The 27703-nt window shown below is 36.2% G+C and overlaps 3 protein-coding genes across 3 annotated transcripts; all 3 read right to left on the reverse strand.

The window, feature by feature from the left end:
• Positions 1–4486: 4486 nt before the first annotated feature.
• On the reverse strand, positions 4487–5380 carry LOC307001294 (gamma-crystallin M2-like). Its single transcript, XM_079617597.1, has 3 exons — positions 5265–5380; positions 4924–5166; positions 4487–4798 (listed from the first exon to the last, which is right to left on the reverse strand). Exons 1-3 carry the CDS (start codon positions 5268–5270, stop codon positions 4526–4528), a joined length of 522 nt encoding a protein of 173 aa, XP_079473723.1. The 5' UTR covers positions 5271–5380; the 3' UTR covers positions 4487–4525.
• Positions 5381–10622: 5242 nt separating this feature from the next.
• On the reverse strand, positions 10623–26620 carry LOC307001217 (uncharacterized protein; the record flags this gene model as incomplete). Its single annotated transcript, XM_079617440.1, has 7 exons — positions 26546–26620; positions 26099–26341; positions 25670–25941; positions 25002–25021; positions 13114–13142; positions 12764–13006; positions 10623–10895 (listed from the first exon to the last, which is right to left on the reverse strand). Exons 1-7 carry the CDS (start codon positions 26552–26554, stop codon positions 10623–10625), a joined length of 1089 nt encoding a protein of 362 aa, XP_079473566.1. The 5' UTR covers positions 26555–26620.
• Positions 15871–16716, reverse strand: LOC307001290 (gamma-crystallin M2-like). Its single transcript, XM_079617593.1, has 3 exons — positions 16604–16716; positions 16256–16498; positions 15871–16179 (listed from the first exon to the last, which is right to left on the reverse strand). The coding sequence occupies exons 1-3, from the start codon at positions 16613–16615 to the stop codon at positions 15907–15909; spliced, it is 528 nt and encodes a 175-aa protein (XP_079473719.1). The 5' UTR covers positions 16616–16716; the 3' UTR covers positions 15871–15906.
• Positions 26621–27703: the final 1083 nt, after the last annotated feature.

Here is a 27703-nt window from a genome sequence, read left to right on the forward strand (position 1 = left end):
ATCTTACCCGTTGTTCCGCCGGGATCCGCATGGACCAAAGGTTTGGAATTAAAGGGGTGCGGCCTTTCCTGATGTCCTTTATATCGCCTTTTGGGAATTACGGGAAATGTAGTTTTGGGACAATATGTGTTGGGGTTGTGTGATAATCTGAATGGCCCTCATTTATCAATCTTGCGTCGAAACGGGCGTATATGTTGGCGTAAGATTATGCTTACACTCCTCTCACCGCCTGATTCATGAAGCTGTGCGTACCTTTGAAATTCAGGTGTACGCAATACCTGCCCTTGATAAATGCCGTGGCTGAAAACGATCGTCATTAGATTAACACGCCCCCATGTATTCACGTCTCCGCCTCCCCCACGCCCTCATTTTACGCCATGGACACACAGAAGACGGCAAAGAGGAGAAACTTCTCCGGTGGAAATCCAGTTTAAATCGCTGGTTGGTTGAGCAAATTACTTATCACAATGCATTATTTTACAGCACGTGTTTTGAAACTATTAGCGGTGAATTTCGCATGACGTCACATGTAATGGGGTGTACAGTGATGATGATGTGAATAATTGCATGACAATTTGTAATATTCTTATTATTAGTATTATGATTTTGATTATTAATGATGCTTATTGTTATTTAGAAGAAGAATGTCTTTGTTATTATTATTATTTGTATTATTATTATTATTATTATTTAAAAGAAGAAGAATGTCATTTTAATAATTTTGTCAGTCTGAATTATTTTTTGGTCATTGAAAGCCTTTCATTACTGAACCCAGTCCGTGCGCACCTGCCGGGCTTAACTCACAAAAATAAACACTGAAGTTTATCATTTCTATGTTGTTGTTTTTTAATATATCATATCTTTAGTTTGTCAGTGCATTTTGTGGTGTTAGGAATTGTTTTTCTGCGCATTTCAGCACTAACTCAAAACGTGCGTACATGTACACCACCTCCTGAGCTGGCATAGGATTTGAGCGTGCCGTACGCCAACGTCCATATTGATAAATCGCAAAGTCACCGTGGTTTTGGGTGTACGCCAGGTGTACGCTGGAAATTTGGTGTACGCACTTTTCATAAATGAGGGCCAATGTGTTTAAAAAGGTTTATTTTTATGTGTGTGCATGTTTAAGTGTATTTTCATTATTGCTGTAGGGTAAATGTGATTTCTATGTTCATTTGAGATGTGTGTATATATATGTTTTTCTTTTTAAGTTTGAGGATAATTTTGTGAGACCCCTGTAATTATAAAAATGGTTTGGTCTAGTTTTGTTAAAAGGGCTTCATTTTCGGTGGCTGAGTTAGTTCTGGTGAGGGATCCCTGAGAAACATCTGAGACCCAGAACTCAGTAATGTGCTGATGTCCCATATATTAGTCAGTGTTTTTTTTTTTCCCCTTTATTTATCTTTTTCTGCACAATGTGTGGTCAATACGTGAGTGTCGCAGTCAATAAAATTACACTTTGTTGACTCCATGAATGTCTCTTGAAAATTTTATGGAAGAACCCTTACAAATATGTATTGTGTTAAGCAGTTTTACAAAGAACAACAAACTTACGAGCACCCTAACAAGTTCCTAAAGGTTACACTACTTTATAATTTTCAGTTACAGTATGAAATATAATTATGTGCTAGGCTATATCATATCATTCATATTGAATCATATCATTGGTTTAGGAAGATACATGGTTGCCATTAACAGATACTTAAAAGCATAACTTGGATGCTATATGTTTCTGTGGTGTTATTTTTATTGTAACATAGCCTTCACAATAACGCGAGACAACTAGATTGTCTGGTATAACCCACTGTATGTAACAATAATGAATCAAGTAAGGATGTTACAGGCTGTTTTAAGTATTCTTCCCACACCTGTCAACCCTCCCGTTTTTCCCGGGATTCTCCCGTATTTTACCCTGCTATCCCGCTATCATCCCGTTTAAATATTTTCCCGTATTTTCTCCCCAATGGGCGCTAACCAGTTAAGCCGAAATCCCGCCCTGCAGCTAATTTCATTGGTTAAGGTTACAATGACGGGTAGGTTTAGGGATCAGTGTTTGGTGTAGGCAATCAGTACTGTGATTCACATGACCAATAAAATCTTTAGAATCGGCTGCAGGGCGGGATTTCCGCTGAAGTAGTTTGGGAGGAAAAAATAATGCGAAGAAGATGGACGAATCATCCCGAGGATGGACGAACATGAGAGAGATGGCATTGGAGACTATGTAATGTATCATGTATGTAATACAGTAGTGATGGGAAGTTCGAATAATTTTACTGACTCTCTTGTTCGATTTTGTTCATCAAAATGAACGAATTTTTTTTCGATTAATTTTCGTTCATTTAAGGGGCTTTACATGTTTGAATGTACCTTTAACAGGCAAATTCCCAGATCACATCCACCTACGCAATTTTGATCATATTCTGAATTAAGAAATCATTATAATGCAGTCCAAAATTATTTACAGGGAACATAAATAATTACCATGAGTCTTTCGTTCATTTGTCACGTCCAGACGCAGAGTTCGGGATTGTTTCGTCACGTCGCAATGCATTGTGGGAATCATGGTACGGAAGTAGATGTACTGTATAGTAAGCAATAGGTAATTGAAATTGTAACGTTGGTCATTTGATAATATTAGGTTAAATTTAGGTTATTTTAAGGAAAATAGTTCCGTATTGCTGTATTGTAAACTGCTGTAATCGGTCTCACGATCGACAGGGCAAACACCTAATAAATCATGTTAGTTTTCACCATTTTCCTACTTGAAAAAAAACACACAAGGAGACTGGTGTCTGAAATTACAAAGAGGCGTTGGACTCACACAAGTTAACTTTACATTTTTGTAACTGCAGTACTAGTTTTATTTTACTTGTGGAAGAATAAATCATTGCAATACAATCTTGAGCGCATCACAGTGTGTTTATGTATATCTCTGTGTTTAGTCCCTCGTGGCAGCACTTTGTTGGACTGCTTAAAGCTGCAACACCTACCAACACACAATACTGCCTAAATATGTCAGCCTGTCTGTACGAACGATTGTTTTCTCCGCGTTTACTTAGGAGATCTGCAAATCTTGCACCCATCCATTTGTGAACTGCAGGTGAGCCTCCAGTGACTTGAAGTTTTTAAATTGATCGGAGGTGTAAGCGCTCACTCCACAGACCAGGTAGGAGAAAATATCAGGGAAACTGAGGCTTGGTAAACTTTCATAATTATTACACCATACTCTATGTTCATAGGGATCGATTCCACCTATATCCTCAATGTTTTTTTGCGTTGTTTGGCTTCATTATTAAGTTTGTCAGTATACGGTATAACAAACTTTTTTTTGTCACGGCCCATAACTCTTTCTCAGTGCCGGTGGAGACCGGCCGGCTACGCTATTACCTTATTCCAAACCGGCCTTTGCGTTGCCTCTAAAATGTTCGCCGTTACCCACAGTGCACCGTTCCATAACGTTTACGTTCATGAACGACTCATCACTATAATTATGTATTTATTTATTTTAATATCTGCACAATGTATGATTTAGTGTATTTATTTAGCCTGCCTTTGCCATCCAGCATTTATCATGTGTTTGGTGTTTCATATTCAAAACTCATGACTAAATGGATTTTTTTTTTTTTTTTTTTTTTTTTTTTTATGGGCATGCATTTTGGGATCTTGCTTATACTGTAGATTTTGAACGTGTGTCCTTAGCTCTTCATCACAGAAGGAGCCTTGATTTGTGATTAGAGTAAAAGGGCAAAACCAAGTGCACAGCCAATCTAGAACACTAGTACTGTGGTTTATAACCAATTCCTGATTATTCCTACCCCATGTTTTCCTCTGATCTTTCTAAAAATCCTGCAGACAGTTCAATTGCTCTAAAACAACTCTCTCAACATGTTCACAACAAGCTTGTCCTGTACATCATACATTTGTAAGACAGTTATTGATAATAGAGAAAGTCTGTCAATATGTTCAAATAAAATGTAAGAAGAATATAATGGCATTAATCCTATATTTTGATTTGTATTTGCTCAAAACATCTGTTGGACTATGTCCTCAATGTGTGATGTGTTGATGTGATAGATAATGTTAATGTGAAAGCTTGGAAGTTTTAGATTTTTAATAACTTAAATTTAGAACATGTAATGTAGCACGTTTAAACGCATATTTCATGAGTAACCGATGACTTTGTTCATTGTAAAGAATTCATGAAGCATGAACAAGAGAAGATATAAGAAATTTTAACAATGAGAAAATGAGAAATTCAAAGGCATGTGTAGTCTTTAAACTGGTTGGACCTTACTGTATGCTTCAGTCATTTAGAGAGAAAGGGTTGACTCTTCTAGTCCCCAGTATGTCTTTAGCAAGGGGCTTTTTAGTGGGGCAAGTGTGGCAGACTTGACAAAATGAAAAATTATTCACATTTCTCTTAAGCTTGTTTTTTGTGGACTGCTCATGTAATAGTGGCATTAATTATTTTCAGAACACAATGTTTAGTGTTGAATATAAATTATTTTATTGAAACATTTGAACACTAATACATGGAATCCATGATACGCCTCATGCTCATGAATCTCATGCCACCCATATTGCTGAAGCTCCTGTACTCTCCAGGCCTGAAGTAGGACATCTTGCCTCTGTAGTTGGGCTGATCATACATGAGCCAGTTGCCTTCCATCACATGACAGGACTGGCAGTGAGACATGCGGTAACGGTCCATGATGTTGTCACAGTCATCCATCATCTCGTGCATCTGACCCATGAAGTTATCCCTCTCGTAGATCCTCATTCTGTAGGAGCCCCTGTGCTGTTGTGGAAGATAAGTCCGTTTAATTTAAGTTTATCGGCCAGAAAATAAATTTTCTTAAAAGATTTTTCAGTCACAGCCAAAATAAAAACATAGATATATATATGCTTTAATTTTGAGCTCACCATGGGGATCATACGGCAGGACCTGATGCAGTTGTTCATTCCAAACATAGACATGTAATCAGCGTACTCGCCCCTTTTAAAGAAATACTGATTTCCCATGTAGTTGGGGTGATCATACATCATCCAGCACCCGCTCTCTACTCTGCAAGAGTGGCAGCGGTTCATGTAGGAGGAGAAGTCACCACTGTCGCCCATACAGTCGTAAGAGCGACCCTGGAAGTTCCTGTCCTCAAAAAAGGTGACCTAAAAGGTAAAAGTTTTAGTGATTTAAAGTGAAATATATCAAATAAAACGCATAATAAGTTAAAATATGTGTAAATGGCAGCTGGAACAAGGTTTACCTTCATGGTTGCGCTGTCTGATCCTCAGTAGTTCCACAATGGAGAAGCTGAAGCTGATTCTGGTTGTTGACTGACTGCTGTCACCCGTACCTTTATACTAGACCAAGACTAAAGACTACACAGCACCTATTGTTAGTCAATTCCTGACTGTGCAAGTTGGAACAGAGGCCATTCTAGCTAAAGCTTGGTATGTGGATCTTAGTACTTTTAAAGTTTGTTTAAACTTTTTTAGAACTCTGTATTGGTAACATAATTACAGGTGCAAATAATATATTATTTCTCAGATATTTCCCAACTGTGTTATACTCAGGGCCAATAATTTAGCTATGCTAGGCCTTTATTACACGACTTACAGTATAGCCAAATATAGTGACGTATGGTGTAGTTTTATAAAATACAATACTTGTAATCAATAAAAAATAAAACATTCTTACTGACTCTCCCATTTTGGGGGAACTTGCCTTTTTTAAAGATTTCCTTATTGTGTATTTATTGTCTTGTTGAATATAGAATTTAAACTTTAAAGGGATAGTTCACTTTAAAATTAAAATTCTGTCATCATTTACTCACCCTCAAGTTGTTTCAAACCTGTATTAATTTATTTCTTCTGCTGAACACAAAGAAAGATATTTTGAAGAATGTCAGTAACCAAACAGTAGTCTGTACCCATTGACTTCCATAGTATGTATTTTTCCTACTATGGAAGTCAATGGGTACAGACTACTGTTTGGTTACTGACATTCAAAATATCTTTCTTTGTGTTCAGCAGAAGAAATAAATTAATACAGGTTTGAAACAACTTGAGGGTGAGTAAATGATGACAGAATTTTAATTTTAAAGTGAACTATCCCTTTAAGTAAATGGCAATTCTTACGTTTTCACTTCTAAAAAGCATACATTCTGTGTTTTACAGTAATTTTAAGTTTCCTGGCAAAACCATTATTATTATTTTTACTGTATTTTGAAAAGTCATATACAGTGGGTCTTTGCTAATTTCTGCCTTAAAGGTGTTACTGAACAATCCTACCTTAACAACTTTGTCTGCCTATACCATTTATTTTGCGTTTAGCATTCTCTGACTTCTAACACAAGACTAAAGAGGATCTGTGTGTTTGAATTTTCATGAAATTGTGATATAATATATACAATTATAAATTTATTCTAAAACACAATAAAATGTTGTTGGCGAGTCATTTATATCAGTTACACAAGACAGAATACAAGTTTTTTTTTCAAAGTACATTCTAAGAAGTTAGTAAACTTTGTTTAAAACTTTATTGCCAATGCCAACTAAACATATTTCTCATCAATACGAACATTTAAATTGGCTCTAATATAAATTACTGTTACTAACCTAGCATTTAACTTATGTACTGATTCATTGTATGTATTATGTACTGATTCACTGGCCATTATAGTGTCAGAAGTACATTGTATGTTGTACATTGTACTGTATGTTGTAGAAACGTTTGGACAAGTTCTGTTTTACTTGCACTATATTTCAGTTGTAATTGTTATGAAACAAGGCCTTTCTCTTTTAAGCTGACTGTGAGAAGCATTTATTTAATGTTTATTTAGCAGTCTCTGTAGATTTAATCACATTACTGCAGCTAAACATGCTGTAATTGTAATGGGGTAGAAGGTGTAGGACTACAAATTAGATGGACTACAAACCCCATGAGTCAAGACACTATCAAATGAAATCAAACGTTTTGGGCTTCCTCTTTGTGGTACCATGTGCCAAGCAGGAAAAGCTGTGTGGTGTTTTTCAAGGCTTTGTAATAGCAGATGACAAGACCAGTTGATTAATGAGCAGCATATAACTGAATTGTGAAGTGTCCTATTGGAATTGTTTTAATTGGAGCTTCAGAGAAGTAAGCAAATATATTTAAGAATACAGATGATGCGTGATTGGCGTTTACTTTATTGAAAGTATTTGTGGCTTAATGGGGGGGAGAGCGGGGCACAACCTAACGCATTTTGGTTTTGGCTCAATTATTTAAAAAATAATTAGGTTAGATTAATCATTTTTTTTACACAAGAAACATACACATCTCTGCTACAAATGAACACTTAAAGTTTTTTTCTAGGACCTTCCATTTTCGTACAGTTGCACTGAAAGTGACAGAAGTGCAAATGTTACAACTTACCCCATATGCGGGGTTAGTTGTAACAGACAGAGGGGTTAGTTGTAACACTTGTGTGTAACACACATAATTCAGTACTATTTTATCTGTATAGTTTGATATTGTTTGTACATCTGTATAGATAAATATCCATACATCGATCCATCCCTCATCCAATCATCCTTCTATTATGGATCAATATCATGGATAGAGATATAGGAAAGGGCTGAACAGTTTTGCATGCAAAATTATTATTATTATTAATAGTAACAGTAATAATAATAAAAACAAGCTTAAAATCACATTTTAAAGTGTTTATTACATGAAAAAAGGCAATATTTTTAATAAATAAACAAGTGATCAATATAGTAAACAAATCCCATAGCCTACAATATTGTGAACACTTGGCGGCTTAGTTGTAACACTGTGCTACAACTAACCCCGCTGTGTAAAAAATATTTTAAACCTAGCTAACAGTTGCTAGGAGTTGCTGACATGTTTCAAAATGGTGCCAAGTTTCAGCCAACAAGACAGTGATTAAGGCAATATAAAGTTAGATTTGGTGACGTACACACACAACTCAGAAACAGAAAAATATGTATGATGAAAATAAAAACTTAGATGGTGTCAAAACACTCTTTGTCCCGTATCTTCACAAAATATTACCAAAACTTTTCACAAATCCACGGGAGACCGTCTTCTGGCAGCGAGAGAAAAAGAGCGTAAACACAACACGCGTGACCCTGAGTAACTACGTAAAAGGTCCGTGTTACATTTAACCCCGCGTTAGGTTGTGCCCCGCGCTCCCCTATCTGAAGAGATGATTTCAATGTTAAATTGGGTCTTTTGTGTTGAAGTGGCAAAGTTATTTAATTTGTGAGAATTTGTTTTGTCTTGGACCTACACATGACAGTGGGGTTCCCATTTTCTTATATATGGTTTACTCTGTTAATGTGGGGGAACAATTTGTAGTGGTTTGATTTGAGTTTGGAGTGAAATTGTGTTTGTTTTATTTGTGATTGAGTGTGCACTTATTTGCAGAGCAGTTTCCATTGGATATGATCGGGAACCCTTTTGTCTGTAATGGTTAAAATTGTGTTTGTTTTGTTTCTTTGCCATTTTTGATTACCCATTGTGCTACTTTTGAATGTTGTAGAATAAACCGTTATATTTGCAAAGAAACACACTGTGGATGTTGCCCTCTTGCGAGATGATGGGGTTACACAATTTTAATAGTTCCAGCCCTCATAAGAATATTTTAAGACCTACCGGTACACAGAATTGTGAAACTCATATTTGTATTAGTCTTTGCTGTCTATCAGTATCATGCTTTGTTTACATTTTGATAGCCAACAGGGAAATGTCTTTGAACTACATAATGTAGGAGTAGTTAAAATAACAAAAGTGTGTGTGTTCTGGTTTTACCACATTTACATTGAGGACCAAATGTCTTCTTGAGCTTAAAAATCATTATGCATGTGGAAAGCCTTTATCTTCTATGAAAGTCTTCACCTACCAGTGTGTGTGTTTTTGTATATGGTTTGAGAACACGTGTATAATGATGTGGGTTCCTGTGTGACATGAACAAACAATGAACAGTTGGATTTTTACTAACTAAAATGAATAAAGATTAACACATACGGCAACTAATGTATTGCTCATTGTTAGTCCATGTTAGTTAATACATTAAATAATGTTAACAAATGAGACTTTATTGTTAAGTGTTACTGTTTTCTGTGATGGGTAGGTTTATGATTGGGGGGTAGAAAATGTTATTAGCTCACTATACAAACAATTACTTGAAAATATAACAATGCAGAACATTTTCTGTGATGGGTAGGGTATTGGATATAGCGTATTGAATATACAGTAGCCTATGTGTACACTATAAAAATCATGTCTATAGAATGTCCCCATAAAATATTTAAAAAAATGTTCTTTTGCTTGTGAAGTGCACAAGATTTTGTCATGCGTACATGTATGTGCACAAATACACTGTACAGTATGAAGGCACAATTGTACAATTGATGAACTAGTTATTGAATTGAACTGACTTGAGCTCAATACTGGCTTGTTAGAGCTGCAGCTTTGAAACAATCTGCATCATATAAAGAGCTATAGAAATATGCGTGAGTCGTGACAGCTTATAGCCTATGTATATTTAGTAGTTTTATTTTTAAAAAAGTAGAAATGCAAGGGTGAAAATTGTTTTTGTTTCTCAAAACATTGTTTAGATTTCTAAGTGATCAATTTATAAGCGTTTTCACGCATGATGAATATGATTCCAATCCGTTTATTTTGCTATAGTGGAACTATTTTTTCAGACACTTCACAACCGTGTAACTTCCGCTCAATATTTGAATCTGAAGCGTTAGCACACTCCCGACCACTTGATGGCGATAACCGATGTTTATGTCTCGCGGGACACTCACGGTCACAGTCGAGTTCAATTTCATATTACAAGTAACAATTAATGAAGGTTTTGTTTGTTTATTTCGCTTACTCTCCCGGAGCACAGTTGCTCTGCTCGCTAGCCTTATGAGAAACGGAAGCGAGCAAAAATACTACATCGACCAAATGTAAACAGCCCCCTTTCCGTTTCCGGTAGCGCATTTATATTAACGAGCACTCAGTCCTTCAACAGAATTCAATGGGATTTTACAAAATGATGAATAAAACACGACAGAAACTGTATTTCGCAACACTTTTTGTTTCTGGAACATCAACTAACATCACTAATCACTCGGTGAGTTGCACAGTTTTGAAAACTAATGTTAAAGGTTGTTTTAATGACATTTTCGGACATGACAATTGACTCCAATGTTAAATGGGTCCATGGCCAATTCTATTATAGTCAACAACTCGAGAGAGGAACCATTGTCAAAAAAATGTTGTCCACCACTCTTGTTCATCCAAAACAAACTACAATATAGACTCAAGGTGTTAAATACCGGAATTATCCTTTAAGTATCACTTTTAGTGTGTACGCAATAACAAAACAAAAAAAACCTACTACAATCAAATTTGAAAGGTAAATATCTGTGATAGACACATTTTCATATACCTGAAACTCTTGTACTGCCTTGTATACTGCCCTTGTGATGCCTAATCATTATTAAAAAGTGTATTAGCATTCAGCATTTAAATAGATAGTTTTTTTTTGTGATATACTCATTTTCATGACACAATGTTTACTTTTGTATAGAAAGTATTTTATTGAAACATTGGAACACTAATACATGGAATCCATGATACGCCTCATGCTCATGAATCTCATGCCACCCATATTGCTGAAGCTCCTGTACTCTCCAGGCCTGAAGTAGGACATCTTGCCTCTGTAGTTGGGCTGATCATACATGAGCCAGTGGCCGTCCATCACATGACAGGACTGGCAGTGAGACATGCGGTAACGGTCCATGACGTTGTCACAGTCATCCATCATCTCGTGCATCTGACCCATGAAGTTCTCTCTCTCGTAGATCCTCATTCTGTAGGAGCCTTTGTACTGTAGTGGAAGAGAAGATATTTGTTGATCCCAATTTGAGATTAAATGTTACCAAATCCATGACAAAATTAGAAATAAATCAAAACCAACACCATGTTTCTGAATAATCAAATCTTTAACTCTAAATTAAACATTCCTTTAAAGCAGCACTAGGTTACTTTTCAACCTTAATAATATATTTCCAAGTCTCTTGTGATGGTACATCGACTTACAATAGGTTGAATGACACGTCTGCCATAGCCCGACGGGGTCTGTAGCGTTTTTAATCGTACTTTTAAACTTCGGGTTTCGGGTAGTAACCGGCGAACAAAGAGAACTACAAAATTCGACTGCTTTACGGCATATACGTCACTTCCACCATCACCCCCACTTCCTTAAAAATCGAAACTAGCGTTTGTTTGCCAAATGTTATAGTCATAGCCGAAGCAGACAGAAAAGCAAGAAAGCAAAGGTTTTGTCGGAGGAAAGCAACAAGAGGAAACGAGAAAGTGATCGCATTAAAGGCAGAACGAGGATCAACATTGGGCCAGCGTTTCCTCGCTGGCGTGAGCTGGAGGAGGAGGAGGGGTGCCCGATGTTTTCCAGGGATTATTCTTTTTTTTTGAGCGACAGTCCCAGAAAATTCCTATTCTTTCCCGGGACACGAATTGTCCCGTTTTTTTTGTGAAAATATACTTCTAAAGTAGAATTTCCTGGTTTAAAATTAAACCGTTTCCGTCTACCGCTACTGTGTTTTCTTCATAGTTGTGTACAGTAGGCCTACATCCAATCCTGTGTCCGTAAACGGGTAAAAACCATGGTAAAAACGGGTAAAACAGTGGATTGGCCAATGCCAGGCGTTTACTTTTATTTGATTAGAAGCTCAACTTATCGCCTAGCAACTGCCTGTGCTGTCGGTCGGTCGCGCGCGCGCATCAACACACATCCAAGATGATACAGTGTGAGTTTAGTTGCTAGCTAGCTTTTTAAAAACTGTCTATTTACATCTATTGTGTGAAATGGGGAGAGAGACGGACGAGGAGGATAACCACTGTCTATGAGGATAACACAACAAAGTCGGATGAGCCACCAGTGTCAAAGAAAATACTATTTACAACCTACAACTCAGACCCCAAAAAATAATAATAATCTGAATGTCCCGGTTTTTCACAAATCAAAGGTGGCAACCCTATGCTCGACCGATGCGGACTTTCAAATATCAAATGAAAGCCTATGTCTAAACGGCGTGTACAAGTTTGATAGGGGCTACATTCTTGCAAGTAAATATATAAGATGTACAAAATAATATTTTAGGATACCTAACATGTCTGTGATATTTGTTTATTTGTAAACAAATAAACAAGCTATAATGCAAATCGATTTGTAAAATTTGCAGATTCATCTATAGGTAGCTTGATATTATAATATTGACGATATATGGTTATTATCTACCACTCAAACATTGCATTGAAGTATCATATAGATTCAGTAAAACGGTAACGAATAGACTAGGCTACTATAATGACGCTGGCTTGTAAACGTGAGCATCGCGATCATTTGTCGTTTGAAAAAAAAAAAACCCATGAAATTATATTCATATCATGACATGCTGAAATATATGCCACTGTACCTGGATGGAGACATTTCACACGCGACGCAAGCAGAACACCTGCATGTGAACTCCTACAGTGTTCAGGGCTATCATGGTTGTCAACAAATGCACGTGCATGTATGACAGAGTTTACGACAGTAGTAGAGGACAATACTGTTTCCCAACTGTAGGGGGACCCCGAGAGCAAAAAAAAGAAAAGTAACCTAGTGCTGCTTTAAGACAATTGTCCAAAGTGAATTAATTAATCCAAACACGTAAACATTTTCATGGAACTCACCATGGGGATATTACGGCAGGATCTGATGCAGTTGCTCATCCCGAACATAGACATGTAATCAGCGTACTCGCCCCTTTTAAAGAAATACTGATTTCCCATGTAGTTGGGATGATCATACATCATCCAGCACCCACTCTCTACTCTGCAAGAGTGGCAGCGGTTCATGTGGGAGGAGAAGTCACCACTGTCGCCCATACACTCATAAGAGCGACCCTGGAAGTTCCTGTCCTCGTAGAAGATGACCTGAAAATTTCAAGTTATTCTTTTAGTAGTCTATAGCTGTATCTGTGAAATTAAAGTAATGTGAATTAAATTCAATTTAAATTGTTGCTGGAATTAACTTAAATTACCTTGCCCATCATGGTTGCGTTGTCTGATCCTCAGTAGTTCCACAAAGGAGAAGCTGAAACTGATTCTGGTTGTTGACTGACTGCTGTCACCTGTGCTTTTATACTAGACCAAGACTAAAGAGTACACCCTATCTATTGTCTGTCAATTCCTGACTGTGCAAGTTCCAATAGACTCTATTATAACTAAAGCTTTTTATGTAGATCTTAAAAATCACATTTGTCAGGATTCTAGCATTTCTCTTTTTTATTATCAAAAGAAAGAATTTGAAACTCGTATTAGGCTAATGTTTTCATGTTCTACAGTGAAATCAAAAATAGTATAATAATTAGTCAAATATTTAGCGACATTTTTGTTTTACCAAATATAAAAAAATTATTCTTCTGTATGTCAAGCTCTTCCTTTTTGTTTACATTTTATTGTGAGCACATTCAAAAAATGTTATAAAATATTTGTAGCCTAGTACATTTAAAATAATTTCTAATTACTGCAACTCCCCTCGGGTCACAAGGTGAACAATTTTGTTATTTAATTTGTTTTATACCGCAGAGAATTTGCTGTTAGTGTCTTGTGTAGCCTTTACAATCTGAAATTGTTTTGGTTGATAAGTTGACAGCTTTGTCTTCACGGGAGAAATGACAAATTTGGTTTTCACATAGTAGTGTTACAGATTTTAATGAAGAATCTTATGAAATACTTTTTTTAAATAGCATTTTATTTCTTGTTTTTCAAGTTTCCATTCATTTTCATGGTGAGGAAAACAGCAACCAGGAGACTCTGCACAAAACTTCCTTCTGTGTCATAAAAGAAAGAAAAATACGTTATTTTGGAATAACATGAGCTTGAGTAAATAATGACAGAATTATATATTCTTTTATCTGTATAGGTTGCACAATTTACTCAAACAACTTGCATATTTGGACTGTGATTTCATTGCAAGGAGAGAGTAAAGAGAGCATAAGCGGGACATGTTGGACCTACAATTGATTGATATTCAATAAGTGTAAATTAAATGAAGGATGTTTCTGTGTGTCCAATGAGAAAATGAAACATGGTGTTGCATAAAAATGTACAAATAACCATAAATAATGTAAGCCAACTGACTACATTATTTAAAAATCTATTTGTTACATGATTTACAAATAAAATTGGCACTACAATCTCTCTGCTCTCTTCTGTAATGTGAGATAATAAATTTCATGTTCAACGTTGCAATGCCCTGTTGGTTTTCAAATATATATTTTTAAAAGACATTCCTGATCACTGGCTGTGGATTTATAATGTTGCACAGCCAATACAGTGATTTTAAAACTGGCTGATATTTTAAAATTTTAATATTTGAGAGTATTTGAAGAATTGAGCTATATAATGTTGCTGGCTATCTAGTGGTCGACCAATACATCGGCAGCCGATATTTGGAGATTTTTAATTATTGCATCGGTCGATACGTTTTTCTGTTTGGTCAATTTGTCTGAAGCGGGGTTTTATTTTGAAAGCGGTAAAAACGCAAGTGCTTTGGTGAATCCAGCTATTAGCCTGCATATTTGATGCACATATGATCAGTCGGTGCAAATTGTATGCAGGTGCAGAGTTCAGCTGTCACTGGAGATGCACAATCGACAAACTTTAAATCTTTGATTTCAAACTTTGCTGCAATATATCCAGTTGGCCACTATGTTGTAGGCTATGTTTGTCACATTCACACTGTGTTCTGTATGTAAAATTAGTACTACTGTACCTTGTCTTTTGGGAGAAAGAAAATAAATATGTATGTACATATACATTTGTATTCCCAGTTTGCACAGACTAACCAGATAACTGACTGCACTAATTAATCAACAACAACAAAAATCTGTCATCAATCGCGATTAATCACACCTAACATTAAAGTTTTTTTAATATATTTTATTGCAAGACTTTCACATTGAATCTCAAAAATAATGTAGAAACAACATAAAGACAACATATTTTTAAACTAATTGTTTTAATGGCGTCTTTTTAGTAAGCACTATAATGAAGGCCAGTATCACTGATACCAATACTGACACTGATGTCCCTATTAAATAGATTTTTTCCCACACCATTTTATAGCCATTAATTATAGACATTCAACATTAAAGTATAATTGAACGCTCTAATTTTTAACATTTAAAAGGCTTTAAAAAATATACCAACTTTTAATTTAAGGGATCTTAAAACAATCTGCACATATACCCATTGTAATAAATGCCACAGCTGTGCTTTTAATATATCAGGGCTTAACTGGCCCAATTAATAAAAAATAAACAATAATGTAAAAAATAACTTTATAAAGTTATTGTTTTCATTGTTTTTGACCCATGTAACCTTATAGTGGTATCCTTGTTTCAGGTGTTTGTCCACAGAGAGCCGTTCTGTTTTTTGTGCTTATTGTGCTTTAATGGTTTTATAGCGCATGAATGAATGATAGCGTGATCATCATATACTGTAGCACAGCCGAAGGATGACAGAAAAAAATTAATGCTGCATTCATTACTTTAAATTATTATATAGTTAAAATGATTAATTTTAAAATGTGTCATTATCAAATTATTTAATATTCGAAACGAACATCAAAAAAAGAAATATCGGTTCAGCACTATTGCTATCATCTTAAACAGGTCTTTAATAATCAGTGATAATCAATCATTTCAAGCTTTTACTGTGAATTTATGAGTGTGATTAGCTCACATATATTTGTTGTGTACGATGGAAGTGGAATTAATTTTCAAAGCACAATATTTAGTGACATATTATTTTATTGTAACATTGGAACACTAATACATGGAATCCATGATACGCCTCATGCTCATGAATCTCATGCTACCCATATTGCTGAAGCTCCTGTACTCTCCAGGCCTGAAGTAGGACATCTTGCCTCTGTAGTTGGGCTGATCATACATGAGCCAGTGGCCGTCCATCACATGACAGGACTGGCAGTGAGACATGCGGTAACGGTCCATGACGTTGTCACAGTCATCCATCATCTCGTACATCTGACCCATGAAGTTCTCTCTCTCGTAGATCCTCATTCTGTAGGATCCCCTATACTGTAGTGGAGGAGAAGTCAGTTTAATTTAAGTTTATTAATAAAAACATATATATAAAAGCTTTAATTGAGCTCACCATGGGGATATTACGGCAGGATCTGATGCAGTTGCTCATTCCAAACATAGACATGTAGTCAGCATACTCGCCCTTCCTGAAGAAATACTGATTTCCCATGTAGTTGGGATGATCATACATCATCCAGCACCCGCTCTCTACTCTGCAAGAGTGACAGCGGCTCAGGTAGGAGGAGAAGTCACCACAGTCGCTCATGCACTCATAAGAGCGACCCTGGAAGTTCTTTTCCTCGTAGAAAGTGACCTGGAAAATCAGCCTTATTGTTTTAGTGGTTTAAAGTGAAATGTACCAAATCAAATAATTTGACTTAAATTGTAATTTGACAATATTTGCAGAAATGAAGTTTACCTTGCCCATCATGATTGCGCTAGCTGATCCTCAGTAGTTCCACAAAGAAGAAGCTGAAGCTGATTCTGCTGTCACCCGTGCCTTTATACTAGACCAAGACTAAAGAGTACACAGCACCTATTGTTAGTCAATTCCTGACTGTGCAAGTTGGCATAGAGGCCATCATAGGACCAACATACAGTACATGCTTTTGTAATTTTCCTGTCAATTGTTCTTCAGAATACCTCTGACTGTGCCTCTGTGTGAATAATTTACTAGAATTTCTCTGTGTACATCAAAATGTCGAAAGTTTATTAAGCTTTTAACATCTTTTTACCAGTAAGAATTTAATCTGATTAGCACATATGTGTGAATGAAGGGTTCACTTGTGAAATAAAACCCTTAAAGGGCATATTGCAGGTTAGAGTACCCAGTGAGCCAATGTATAGAAACAATAATGTAGAAACTTGATTTAAATATAAACATATACGGTAACGCTTTAGATTACAGCCCGGAAAGTACTGCGTAATTACAATGAAATTACAGTGTAACTTTCGGTAATTACAGTGTACCTATAAAGTACTTATGTGTAAGTATAGGGGAACAATATGTAAAGTCTTGGGAATAAAGGGGTAACAACCAGGAAAATACTGCGTAATTAAAACTAAATTACAGTGTAACTTTCGGTAATTACAGTGTACCTATAAAGTACGTACGTGTAAGTATATAGGGGAACAATGTAAAGTTTTGGAATAAAGGGGTAACAACCAGGAAAAAAAAAAAAATATTTAGCCAAATTATTAAGTATTTTAGAACTACGGGGTACTTATACTATAATACAATCTTACTTTTGGGAGCAATTTAGCGAGTAGGCTACATACACTGCACCTTTTTGTAATGTATACAAATACATAAAGGCTTTTTTCAAATTACGGGGTAGCCTATATATCAGTGCATTTATAAAGTAGGCAAATTTGTTTTTATTGCAAAGGTGCACTGATTAAGTTGTTTCAAGGCAAGTAAAACTATTGCAACTTTTTTTTTTTTTTTAAATGCTGGGGAAATATACTCTTGTTTCATGTAGTTACAGGGTAAGTATGACATAGCGGGCCGTAAATTAAAGTGGTGCTTCTTACCCTCTTGTTTCTTGTAGTTACAGGGTAAGTATGACATTGCGGGCCGTAAATTAAAGTGGTGCTTCTTACCCTCTTGTTTCATGTAGTTACAGGGTAAGTACAATAAAAACACATGTAAACACACAATCTGATATCACTTGGAAAACTTTATTTGAAAAACAACTTATTTTAAAACGGATTTACAACACTTTCTCTTGCTTGGTTTCCTCCTCCTCTTGTTCCTCTTCTTCTTTCTTTCCACTGATAAATCTTAAGAAGGAATCCCATGTCTCTTGCTATTCTGTATTATGTGTTAAAAGAAAATACAGTACAGAAATGTCCTCACCATTTACTCATCTTTTACCCTCATGTCATCCGAGATGTATGAATTTCCTTCTTCAGATTAACACAATTTTTTTTAGAAAAATATATAATCTCTGTGAATGCATAATGCAAGCCCATGTGTTCCTAAAAGTTGACATCAAACAGCACATACAGCAATAACTAAAGTAATCCATACGACCCCAATGGATGAATCAATGTCTTCTGAAGTGAGACGATAAGTGTTTGTAAGAAAAATACCAAATATTTAAACATTTTAAAGACTATCGCTTCCGTTCCGACCAACTGTCACTTGCGCGTGCATGAGAGGGTTGAGTTCACGCTTGACACGCGTGACGTAAGCGCGCCGAGAAACCGAATGTCGATTTTTTTATTTTTTTATTTTTTATTAATGCTCACAACAAAATACAAACAATAACACATAATAATAATGAAAAACAAACAATACAGAAGAACAGAGACGGCAGTTTTCGCGCGAGTTTCACATCTAACTCCCGCGAGAACGTAATGAACGCGTGAAGCTTCACCAAACACGAAGCCAAGCCGACTCTCATGACATGCACTCGCTGGACGCTGGTGACAGTTGGTCGGTAGCGAAAAGATGAGTAAATTACGAGAACATTTCTGGGTGTACTGTATTTTCTTTTAATACATAATACAGAATAGCAAAAGACTCATTCTTAAGATTAGGCTAATCAGTGGAATGATAGAAAAAGAAGAAGAGGAACAAGAGGAGGAGGAGGAAGTAGGAAGCCATGCAAAAACGCATACTTTCTGTCAGGACTTTAGTATTTAAAATGAAAAGTTGATTTTAAAAAAGGAATAAAGAATAATAAGTGTAATATGTTGTAAATCTTTTTTGAAATAAGTTGTTTTTCAAATAAAGTTTTCCAAGTGATATCAGATTGTGTGTTTACATGTGTTTTTATTTTACTTACCCTGTAACTACATGAAACAAGAGGGTAAGAAGCACCACTTTAATTTACGGCCCGCAATGTCATACTTACCCTGTAACTACAAGAAACAAGAGGGTAAGAAGCACCACTTTAATTTACGGCCCGCAATGTCATACTTACCCTGTAACTACAAGAAACAAGAGGGTAAGAAGCACCACTTTAATTTACGGCCCGCTATGTCATACTTACCCTGTAACTACATGAAACAAGAGTATATTTCCCCAGCATTTAAAAAAAAAAAAAAGTTGCAATAGTTTTACTTGCCTTGAAACAACTTAATCAGTGCACCTTTGCAATAAAAACAAATTTGCCTACTTTATAAATGCACTGATATATAGGCTACCCCGTAATTTGAAAAAAGCCTTTATGTATTTGTATACATTACAAAAAGGTGCAGTGTATGTAGCCTAATCGCTAAATTGCTCCCAAAAGTAAGATTGTATTATAGTATAAGTACCCCGTAGTTCTAAAATACTTAATAATTTGCCTAATTTTTTTTTTTTTTTCCTGGTTGTTACCCCTTTATTCCAAAACTTTACATTGTTCCCCTATATACTTACACGTACGTACTTTATAGGTACACTGTAATTACCGAAAGTTACACTGTAATTTAGTTTTAATTACGCAGTATTTTCCTGGTTGTTACCCCTTTATTCCCAAGACTTTACATATTGTTCCCCTATACTTACACATAAGTACTTTATAGGTACACTGTAATTACCGAAAGTTACACTGTAATTTCATTGTAATTACGCAGTACTTTCCGGGCTGTAATCTAAAGCGTTACCACATATACTTATAAAACGCTATTTAAGCTTCTGGAGTCGTTTTTGTGAGAAAATTTTGGACAATGGATCGCAATGACAGTTCGGACGCTGAGGAAATTGTAGCCTAAATGTTTACGCGTATGACGGACCTCAGCCATATAATTATGAGCCTTATATGAAGCCAAGAGAGTAGACAGTCCAGGATTAGACAAAACGGTCAGAGGAGACACATTGAGCTGTGGTGTGAGGAGAACAGGGCAGGGGTCTCGATGAGAGAACAGTGTTAGCTTATAGATGTATTCACGTTAGCCGACGATATAACATGCTCAAATAACTATATTGTACAGATTATTATGTATCAGGCAATAGCAAAGCTAGTATTTAGACCCTTACCTGCATGTGTTGTGTATGTCAGACATTAGGAGACAGTTTCCAGAGAAAGAGGGACATTATAAAGGTTTTGAATGGCCCTATTTGGTGATAATGAATAAAAAAATAATCACAATCACAACTTTCTTACTGTATAACAACTTTATATGTAGAAACAGCCAACACAAACATTAAAATTCGGAGTACAGATTGAAAATGAACATAATATATTATATTTATAATAATAATAATAAGTGTTGGCTGCAGACTGATAACAAACACATAAATGCATTACATTACAAGTTTATGGAGGATATGTTAATGAATTAAATTAAGACAAGGCACATTTTGTAAAACAAATGTATAATAAGTGATCTCTGGCGGATCCGTGAGCGTCATGTTTCCCGCCGGTGGCCGACCCACATTCTGACGGAGGACCGGGCGACCCGATGAAGGAGCCGGGACAGTGTGCACATATCGCCGTCATCATATAACGTTAACTCATTATATCGCCGGGATTATAATTATCATGCGGTCTATAATGAACGCTACACACTACCGCGTTTTTCAAAGCAGATGCAGAAGTGAAGTCCCGTCACTTACCCTGCACAAAACGCACACAAACACGGAAGATAGCACTATCCTTTTTCTTGTTCGGAAACATGTGGACTCGATGTCCTGACAGGCCATAATTCACAATCATTTATCACGATAATTATTCATTGAAATACAATAACCACCGAAAACACACTGAATCACGACCGCTTCAACTGAATACCAACCTACTCTGCACTGAGCAAACGCAGAGCCCGGCAAACGACTCCCCCTTGTGATGTAATATGACGCGATGGTGAAAAAAAGCGTTTTTTCAGCACGGTCAAGGAAACTGTCACGTTTTCTACTAAATATGTGCCCTTATGTCTTGCAAAAAAATGTTTAATCCTGCATTTACTTTTCATATGGTATTTTCATACAAGGTTATATATTAATTCTGAAGAGAAAAAACCCCCCCTGCAATATGCCCTTTAAGGCAAAATCACATAACTATTATCTTTTTCCACAGAACAGACAAGCGGAGTGATACAAATGCATAAATTTCAAGACGTAAAATTCGATTGAAATTTTGTTAATGCGGTTGTCAAAGTTATGTTTAGTTTTATTGTGTTTTGATTTCCTGTATATTCTTTCAGTATAGCATTCTCAGCACCCTTGTTAGTATCCTTGGTTTCTTATGAGTTATTATTACAGTCACTAGTATGGAAAGTGTTTATGTTTCTCCTGAGATTCTCCCACGTATTTCCGTTGTTGGATTAAAAGATAATTTGGAATGAAATCATCCAGAGCCAGTCGCCACATCTATCCCGAGGCCGAAGCATATCGCCTGATCCAGCAAGGATGTAGTTTTGGTGCAAGAGTCCACCATTGAGCCACCAGAGAATCACTGGCACATTAACCCTCTGGGGTCTAAGGTGTTTTCTGGGTCCTGGAGGTGTTCTGACATGCTCTGACATTTGCGCTTATTTCTGTTACTTGTGACATCTTCATTGCTAAAGTCTTATTACACTGTATTCGGAACAAACTCTGCTACAATAATATGTAAGCAGCATGTATGTAAAAGTTTGTAGTTTTGAGATAATGACGTTTATGCGTGGTTTGTGAAAAATCATTGTCACTGAAATAAGGTCATGAAACCCATACTGATGATTTATTCACAAGACTTCTGAAAATTGTATCACGTAGCCTAGACTATTTTCTTCAAAACTATGTGAACATCATCCTGAATACTCATTCAGATAAAACAATATATTGATTTAAAATTTGTAAGACATGTTTTGTGTAAGAAAGCTGTATGCGAGGAGGTGTGAACCAACCATGAATATTGATGTGTTTCACATCTGAGAAAGACAAAGACCCTCCCATAATGGCCCTATTAGGAGCTCTCAGGCACTATCATTATGAGGAACCTTGCACAAAGAATGAGGAGTGAATTTAAAAAAGAAGGGCTTTTTGATTGTTTGGATTTATTTACAACACAACACAATCCAAAGATACACAACAAATGACAAAAAGCACATTACTGAACACACTTAATCTAAAGACAGAGACTTGAACAGTCACACACCTTTGTGCCATTCCTGAAACATAGTACATACCTGTAATTTCCAAGGTGTTCGATTTTTCATTTTATCATGTTCATGTACAGAGTCTCATGTGAATGTTTAAGTCAGCAGGACGCATCTGGTCCCTGTAAAAAAAATAGAAACAACTGTGAACATGCTGATATCAAGATAAACTAGACTGCACGATTTGGGGAATACATTTTAGATTATTCTGGTTCAAATTTAAAATGTACAATATATATACAGTATATAATGAACACCAGGTATGTTGTGGCTTGTAGGCATATACGTGTAGGGCTGCATAAAATAATAATAACGTAACGTAAATCGTTAAAAATGAACACTTCAGAAACACTACACTAGAAAAAAATATATGGATTAACATATGTTACTTCAAATGTTTCCATTCGTTATGACATTATGAAATTAAATTGGAATTAAACCATGAAGCCTAATGTTTTTGACATGTTTCCTACCATGGGAAGGCCCATGTTTTTACTCCAATCTCATTTCATAACGTACATTTTAGTCTGTCACCAGTTTGACTAGTTGCTACAATGTAAAGTTTATATAACAATAACATGCTTACTATTATGAGTGAATGTCTTACCTTAAAATCTTTCTCATCTTCAAATCGCATTCTTCTGAGATAAATCCAAGGTAAACAGTACAGCACAAACACAGTCTTCCAAACTTGATGAAAAGCAGACGAGTATGTTACTGAAGTCTCTGATTCTTTGTTTTGAGGTGATGGGCGTTTACAGTTCTGCTTTCCTCCACGTGGACGCGTTCCTTCACGAGTGAGACTGTAAAATTTCAGTGCGCGTGCGCGGAGAAGATTTTTGGTAACGCTAACCCTAATTTTAAAAATGTCAGTCCTTGTTTAGTATAAACCCTGATTTATGCAACAACAACAACAACAAAAAACTCATAGAATGGAAACGCTTTTTCAAAATGTACCATTAATTTATTAATGGCACTATAAAAAAAATAAAGATAGAGGTGATTAAATAAAAAACATGTAAAACAACAACATCAAAACAATAAGATATCTCAAAACAAAAGGGACACTAGTTACTCCCCAGAAAACCACAACACACAAGTTTCACAAATTAGGCTTGTTGTATGCCACAGTGGTAGTTTTGGCCTGCTTCACTACTTCTGCAGGAGGTTCGTATCTGAAGAAGGGTTCAAGGCTGCTCATTTTCATTGTCATGATTGATGACAGGGTGCCATCAAGTGACAGTCTGTTCCTGGTGTCAATCTTGTTTAGGCCAATAACTGAAAAGGTTCGCTCAGCATCTGCATTTGAGTGTGGCAGGCTCAACACAATCTGGGCAACCTTTGATAATTTGAGGAATTTTAAAATGCCACTTGCCCGATTTGCCAAAACGTAATTTGTACCATGAGCCTATTTTTATTGAGCAATTAGCTAGCCCACATAACGCACGTCAGACAACGTTTGCAACTAGCCTATAGTTGAACTCTGTACTCTCTGACTGCACACAGACTGATTAGGCAAGGCTACGTCTGTAGTGACAACTGACAAGGCAAACTATTTTATTATCTGCTTACCTTGATTGTCATCCAAACTTTCAAACGCACATCAGTGGGCTCCAACTCCGAACCTATGCTCCGAACTCTCTCTGAACTTTTCACATGCAACTGATGTATCAGGTGCAAGTTTTTCAGTGAATCAACAATCAGAGAATACTGCAGTGAGAACGTTGTAGGCAGATGTTACAGCTGTGGGCCCAGCTAAACTTCTCTCCTGTCATTAATACGCTGTGGTCTATTTATCAACAGAAAATTAACAGATTGAGAGGGGGAAAAAATGGATTTTGGCGTGACATTTCTTGCGTGTGTGTGATAGCGTGAGATTGATGCTGAAAGTGTGAGTGTCACGCCAGATGCATGAGAGTTGGGAACCCTGTGTGTCGCAGGGGAAAAAGCTGCACTTGAACACATCGAGAGAACTACGGCTGACTGTCAGCTAGAATGCGTGTTCTGCGCCTGCGTGTAAATGAGACAACGTAAACAAAGCAGTGCGTGCTTACCGTTTTGAATATCAATCCTGCTAAACACTTTCTTTATTCCACTCCGCTCATGTTAATATTGAAATATTTGCCAATGAACACTCAGGTAAGATGACGTAACATTAGAACAGCCTTCTATCTGTGCCGTTTTGACTTCTTTGCTTCTTAGTGCACTGACTCGTTCATTAAGCTGAACAGCCAATCAGAGTTCGCTCATTCACCGATGGCTGTGAAATGCTGTGAAAATGCTTCAAATGAACAGATTATTCATTTGGCAGCTAGTCAGCTCCCCCTGACTAGCTGATATGCTGTCTTGACAGTTTTATGTTAATAATGTTATGTTTCTTAATGTTCTTTTGTTTGTTTCCCTTTGTTTTACAAATATGACCTAATATATGTTGTGTTACTTAAAATAAATGTTTAAATAGCATTTATTTTTGTATTGTGTTATTTTTTATGCTATAAGTGGTGTTAAAATTATTCTGCACATTAATGTCCCAATGTGTTATGATGTGGGCTGCTGTGGGCCAGAAAGTCCAGGGCCACTTTTTGGTCCCAGTCCGCCCCTGGGACAGTCCGTCAGTGGTCGTGGGTGGAGCATGAGAATTATGACATCATAGTGATCAGAAAATCCAAACGGCCTGATAATTGAGTGTTTAGACTTTTTGGGGATTAAAAAAAAGGAGTGAATGGATTTTTTTTCATTGTATAGGCCTAGTGGTTGTGTCCACACACTGCAAAGACACATTTAAATACAAACACCATGTAAAAGTGAATTTTCCATCCGATGACCCCTTTAAACAATCCAGGACAAAGAACTGACAGAAACTGAGAGTTTAAGGGGCAAACAAATGAGCTAACAAGTTAATTAACAAGGGACAGGTGAATAGGATGAATCAATGAAACACATGGGAAAAATGGGTCAAAGGAAAAAAGCCACACATAACCTGAACACAATGAAAACAAAGACAAAACGGAACATAAACCTGACAAATATGTTTTTCTTTCTTCATAATTAAATGTCCCCAAACCGTTGAACTTTAGTGCACACTAATGTTCTAAAGTTTTTTGGTCAGTACGTTTTTTTTTTTTTTAAAGAAATTAATATTTTTATTTAGCAAGAGTGCATAAATTGTTCAAAGGTGAGAGTAAAGATTTAGGTTTCAAATAAATGCTGTACACTGCATCTTATTATTTGATTTAAAATATCTATACATCATTTTATCAGAGAAAATATGATTGAATTAAAAATTATATATTTTACTAAATCATGTGGGGCCTGTGCCCCAGATGAGCCACCTCGGTAAATAGTTGAATAGTTAGGATATACAGTCAAGTCAAGATTTCGTTTAGACATTTTTTTTATTGAAACATTGGAACACTAATTACAGGAGTCCATGATACGCCTCATGCTCATGAATCTCATGCCACCCATATTGCTGAAGCTCCTGTACTCTCCAGGCCTGAAGTAGGACATCTTGCCTCTGTAGTGGGGCTGATCATACATGAGCCAGTGGCCGTCCATCACATGACAGGACTGGCAGTTGGACATGTGGTAGCGATCCATGATGCTGTCACAATCATCCATCATCTCGTACATCTGACCCATGAAGTTCTCTCTCTCGTAGATCTTCATTCTGTAGGATCCCCTGTGCTGTTGTGGAAGAGAAGTCAATTTAATTTAAGTTTTACATCTTTTGAACACTTTTGAGATAAAATGTACAGTATATAGGCTCAAACATGTTCTCTCTCTCATATATTAAAGGTATGAAAACATCTGTCAAATATATCGAGATGTTTATGGAGCTTACCATGGGGATCATACGGCAGGACCTAATGCATTCATTCATTCCAAACATAGACATGTAATCAGCGTACTCGCCACTCCTAAAGAAATACTGATTTCCCATGTAGTTGGGACGGTCATACATCATGAAGCACCCGCTCTCTACTCTGCAAGAGTGACAGCGACTCACGTAGGAGGACATATCAGCACAGTCTCCAGAACACTCATAAGAGCGACCCTGGAAGTTCCTGTCCTCGTAGAAGATGACCTGAAAACATAAAGTTGGTCTTTTATTAATTTAAACTGTTTTAAATATATAAAATAGTTGCATTTATGCCTACTATGTAATTTGATGTACATGTGACATTTATACATTACATAATGTATCTCATATTATCTACACAGTTACAGTTTGTGTATTGTTTTTATTTTCAGTTTGTGAGTTGTTGTAACTTTAGATTGGATGACTTACTCTGCCCATGGTTACAGTTTTCCAAGTTGTTCCTCAGGACTGAGTGGTTGTGCCAGCTACACTGTGTGTTTGAAGTGCTCACTTTTATACCAAAGAATATGTGCCCTGCATTGTGGGTAAGCTCCTGACCCAGCAAAAATACATAGAGGCCTACCATGCAAAGTGAGATCCACAGGGATATTTGTCAGCATGTGGTACAGCTGTGACTGTGCCACACAGTCTCTTTTTTTTACATTGTGCAACGAATAGAAAAAAAATGACTGTACATACGAATTACAAATAGCATTTTTATTAAATATTGTTCAATTGTAAAGCAAGAATATTCATGTTATGAATATCAGCTTGATGCTTTTATTATATATATATATATATATATATATATATATATATATATATATATATATATATATATATATATATATATATATATATATATATATATCGTATCAGTATTGCTTTGTCCTGCTACAAGTAACACATTATATAATTAGATGCAGAATTCATAGCAGAAGTATCAAATGCATTACTAATCAGTTGAAGTTATGTGTTGCATTTGAACCCTCTGGCACTAGTGTGGATTAAATATCAGCTGAAAGAAGTTGTAATGAGCAGTTGTAGTTTGTCAACCTGTACATTAACCTACCCATGTAAATTAATAGTTCACTAGTTTGTCATAAGCAAAAGTTAGACACATGACAGCGTTATCTAGGATAAAACACACAGTATCATGATGTCCCAGTCACGTTCATTGGTTTGAATTAACTGTTAAAAAACCCCAAATTTGAGTGGTAGACCAAGTTGTGCATTTTCACACATCTGCTTACACAGGTCTGTAAGGACTTCCCAAAGGGGTGTGGCCTCAGGTTAGCGAGTTGCATGATATAAAATATAAAATATATATGTATAAACATGTATCTAATTTCATTAATTTCCTTTTATGTGGTTTGGCCTATGTATTCATTCAACCAGTGCTTAATTTGTAAAGTGTGAGGGTGGATCCGGCGACTCAAAACAGGGGTTGGAGGTAACGAAAAAAAAAAAAATACACTGCCTAAGTAGCTTCTCTGACTAAAAAAAACCTAAACAATGCAGTGTGTACATCAGGGCAATGCTTATTTTAATTTCAGAACATGCACTGCATGAGTGCGAAATGTAAAA

This window comes from Phoxinus phoxinus (genome assembly GCF_949152265.1).
Source record: "Phoxinus phoxinus genome assembly, chromosome: 7".
NCBI lineage: Eukaryota > Metazoa > Chordata > Actinopteri > Cypriniformes > Leuciscidae > Phoxinus > Phoxinus phoxinus.

Excerpts from the sequence above, each read along its gene's own strand:
- LOC307001290 (XM_079617593.1), bottom strand. Across the intron at positions 16,180-16,255 it reads CCTGCCGTAATATCCCCATG|TATAGGGGATCCTACAGAAT; the intron begins GTGAGCTCAATT and ends CCTCCACTACAG.
- LOC307001294 (XM_079617597.1), bottom strand. Across the intron at positions 4,799-4,923 it reads CCTGCCGTATGATCCCCATG|CACAGGGGCTCCTACAGAAT; the intron begins GTGAGCTCAAAA and ends CTTCCACAACAG.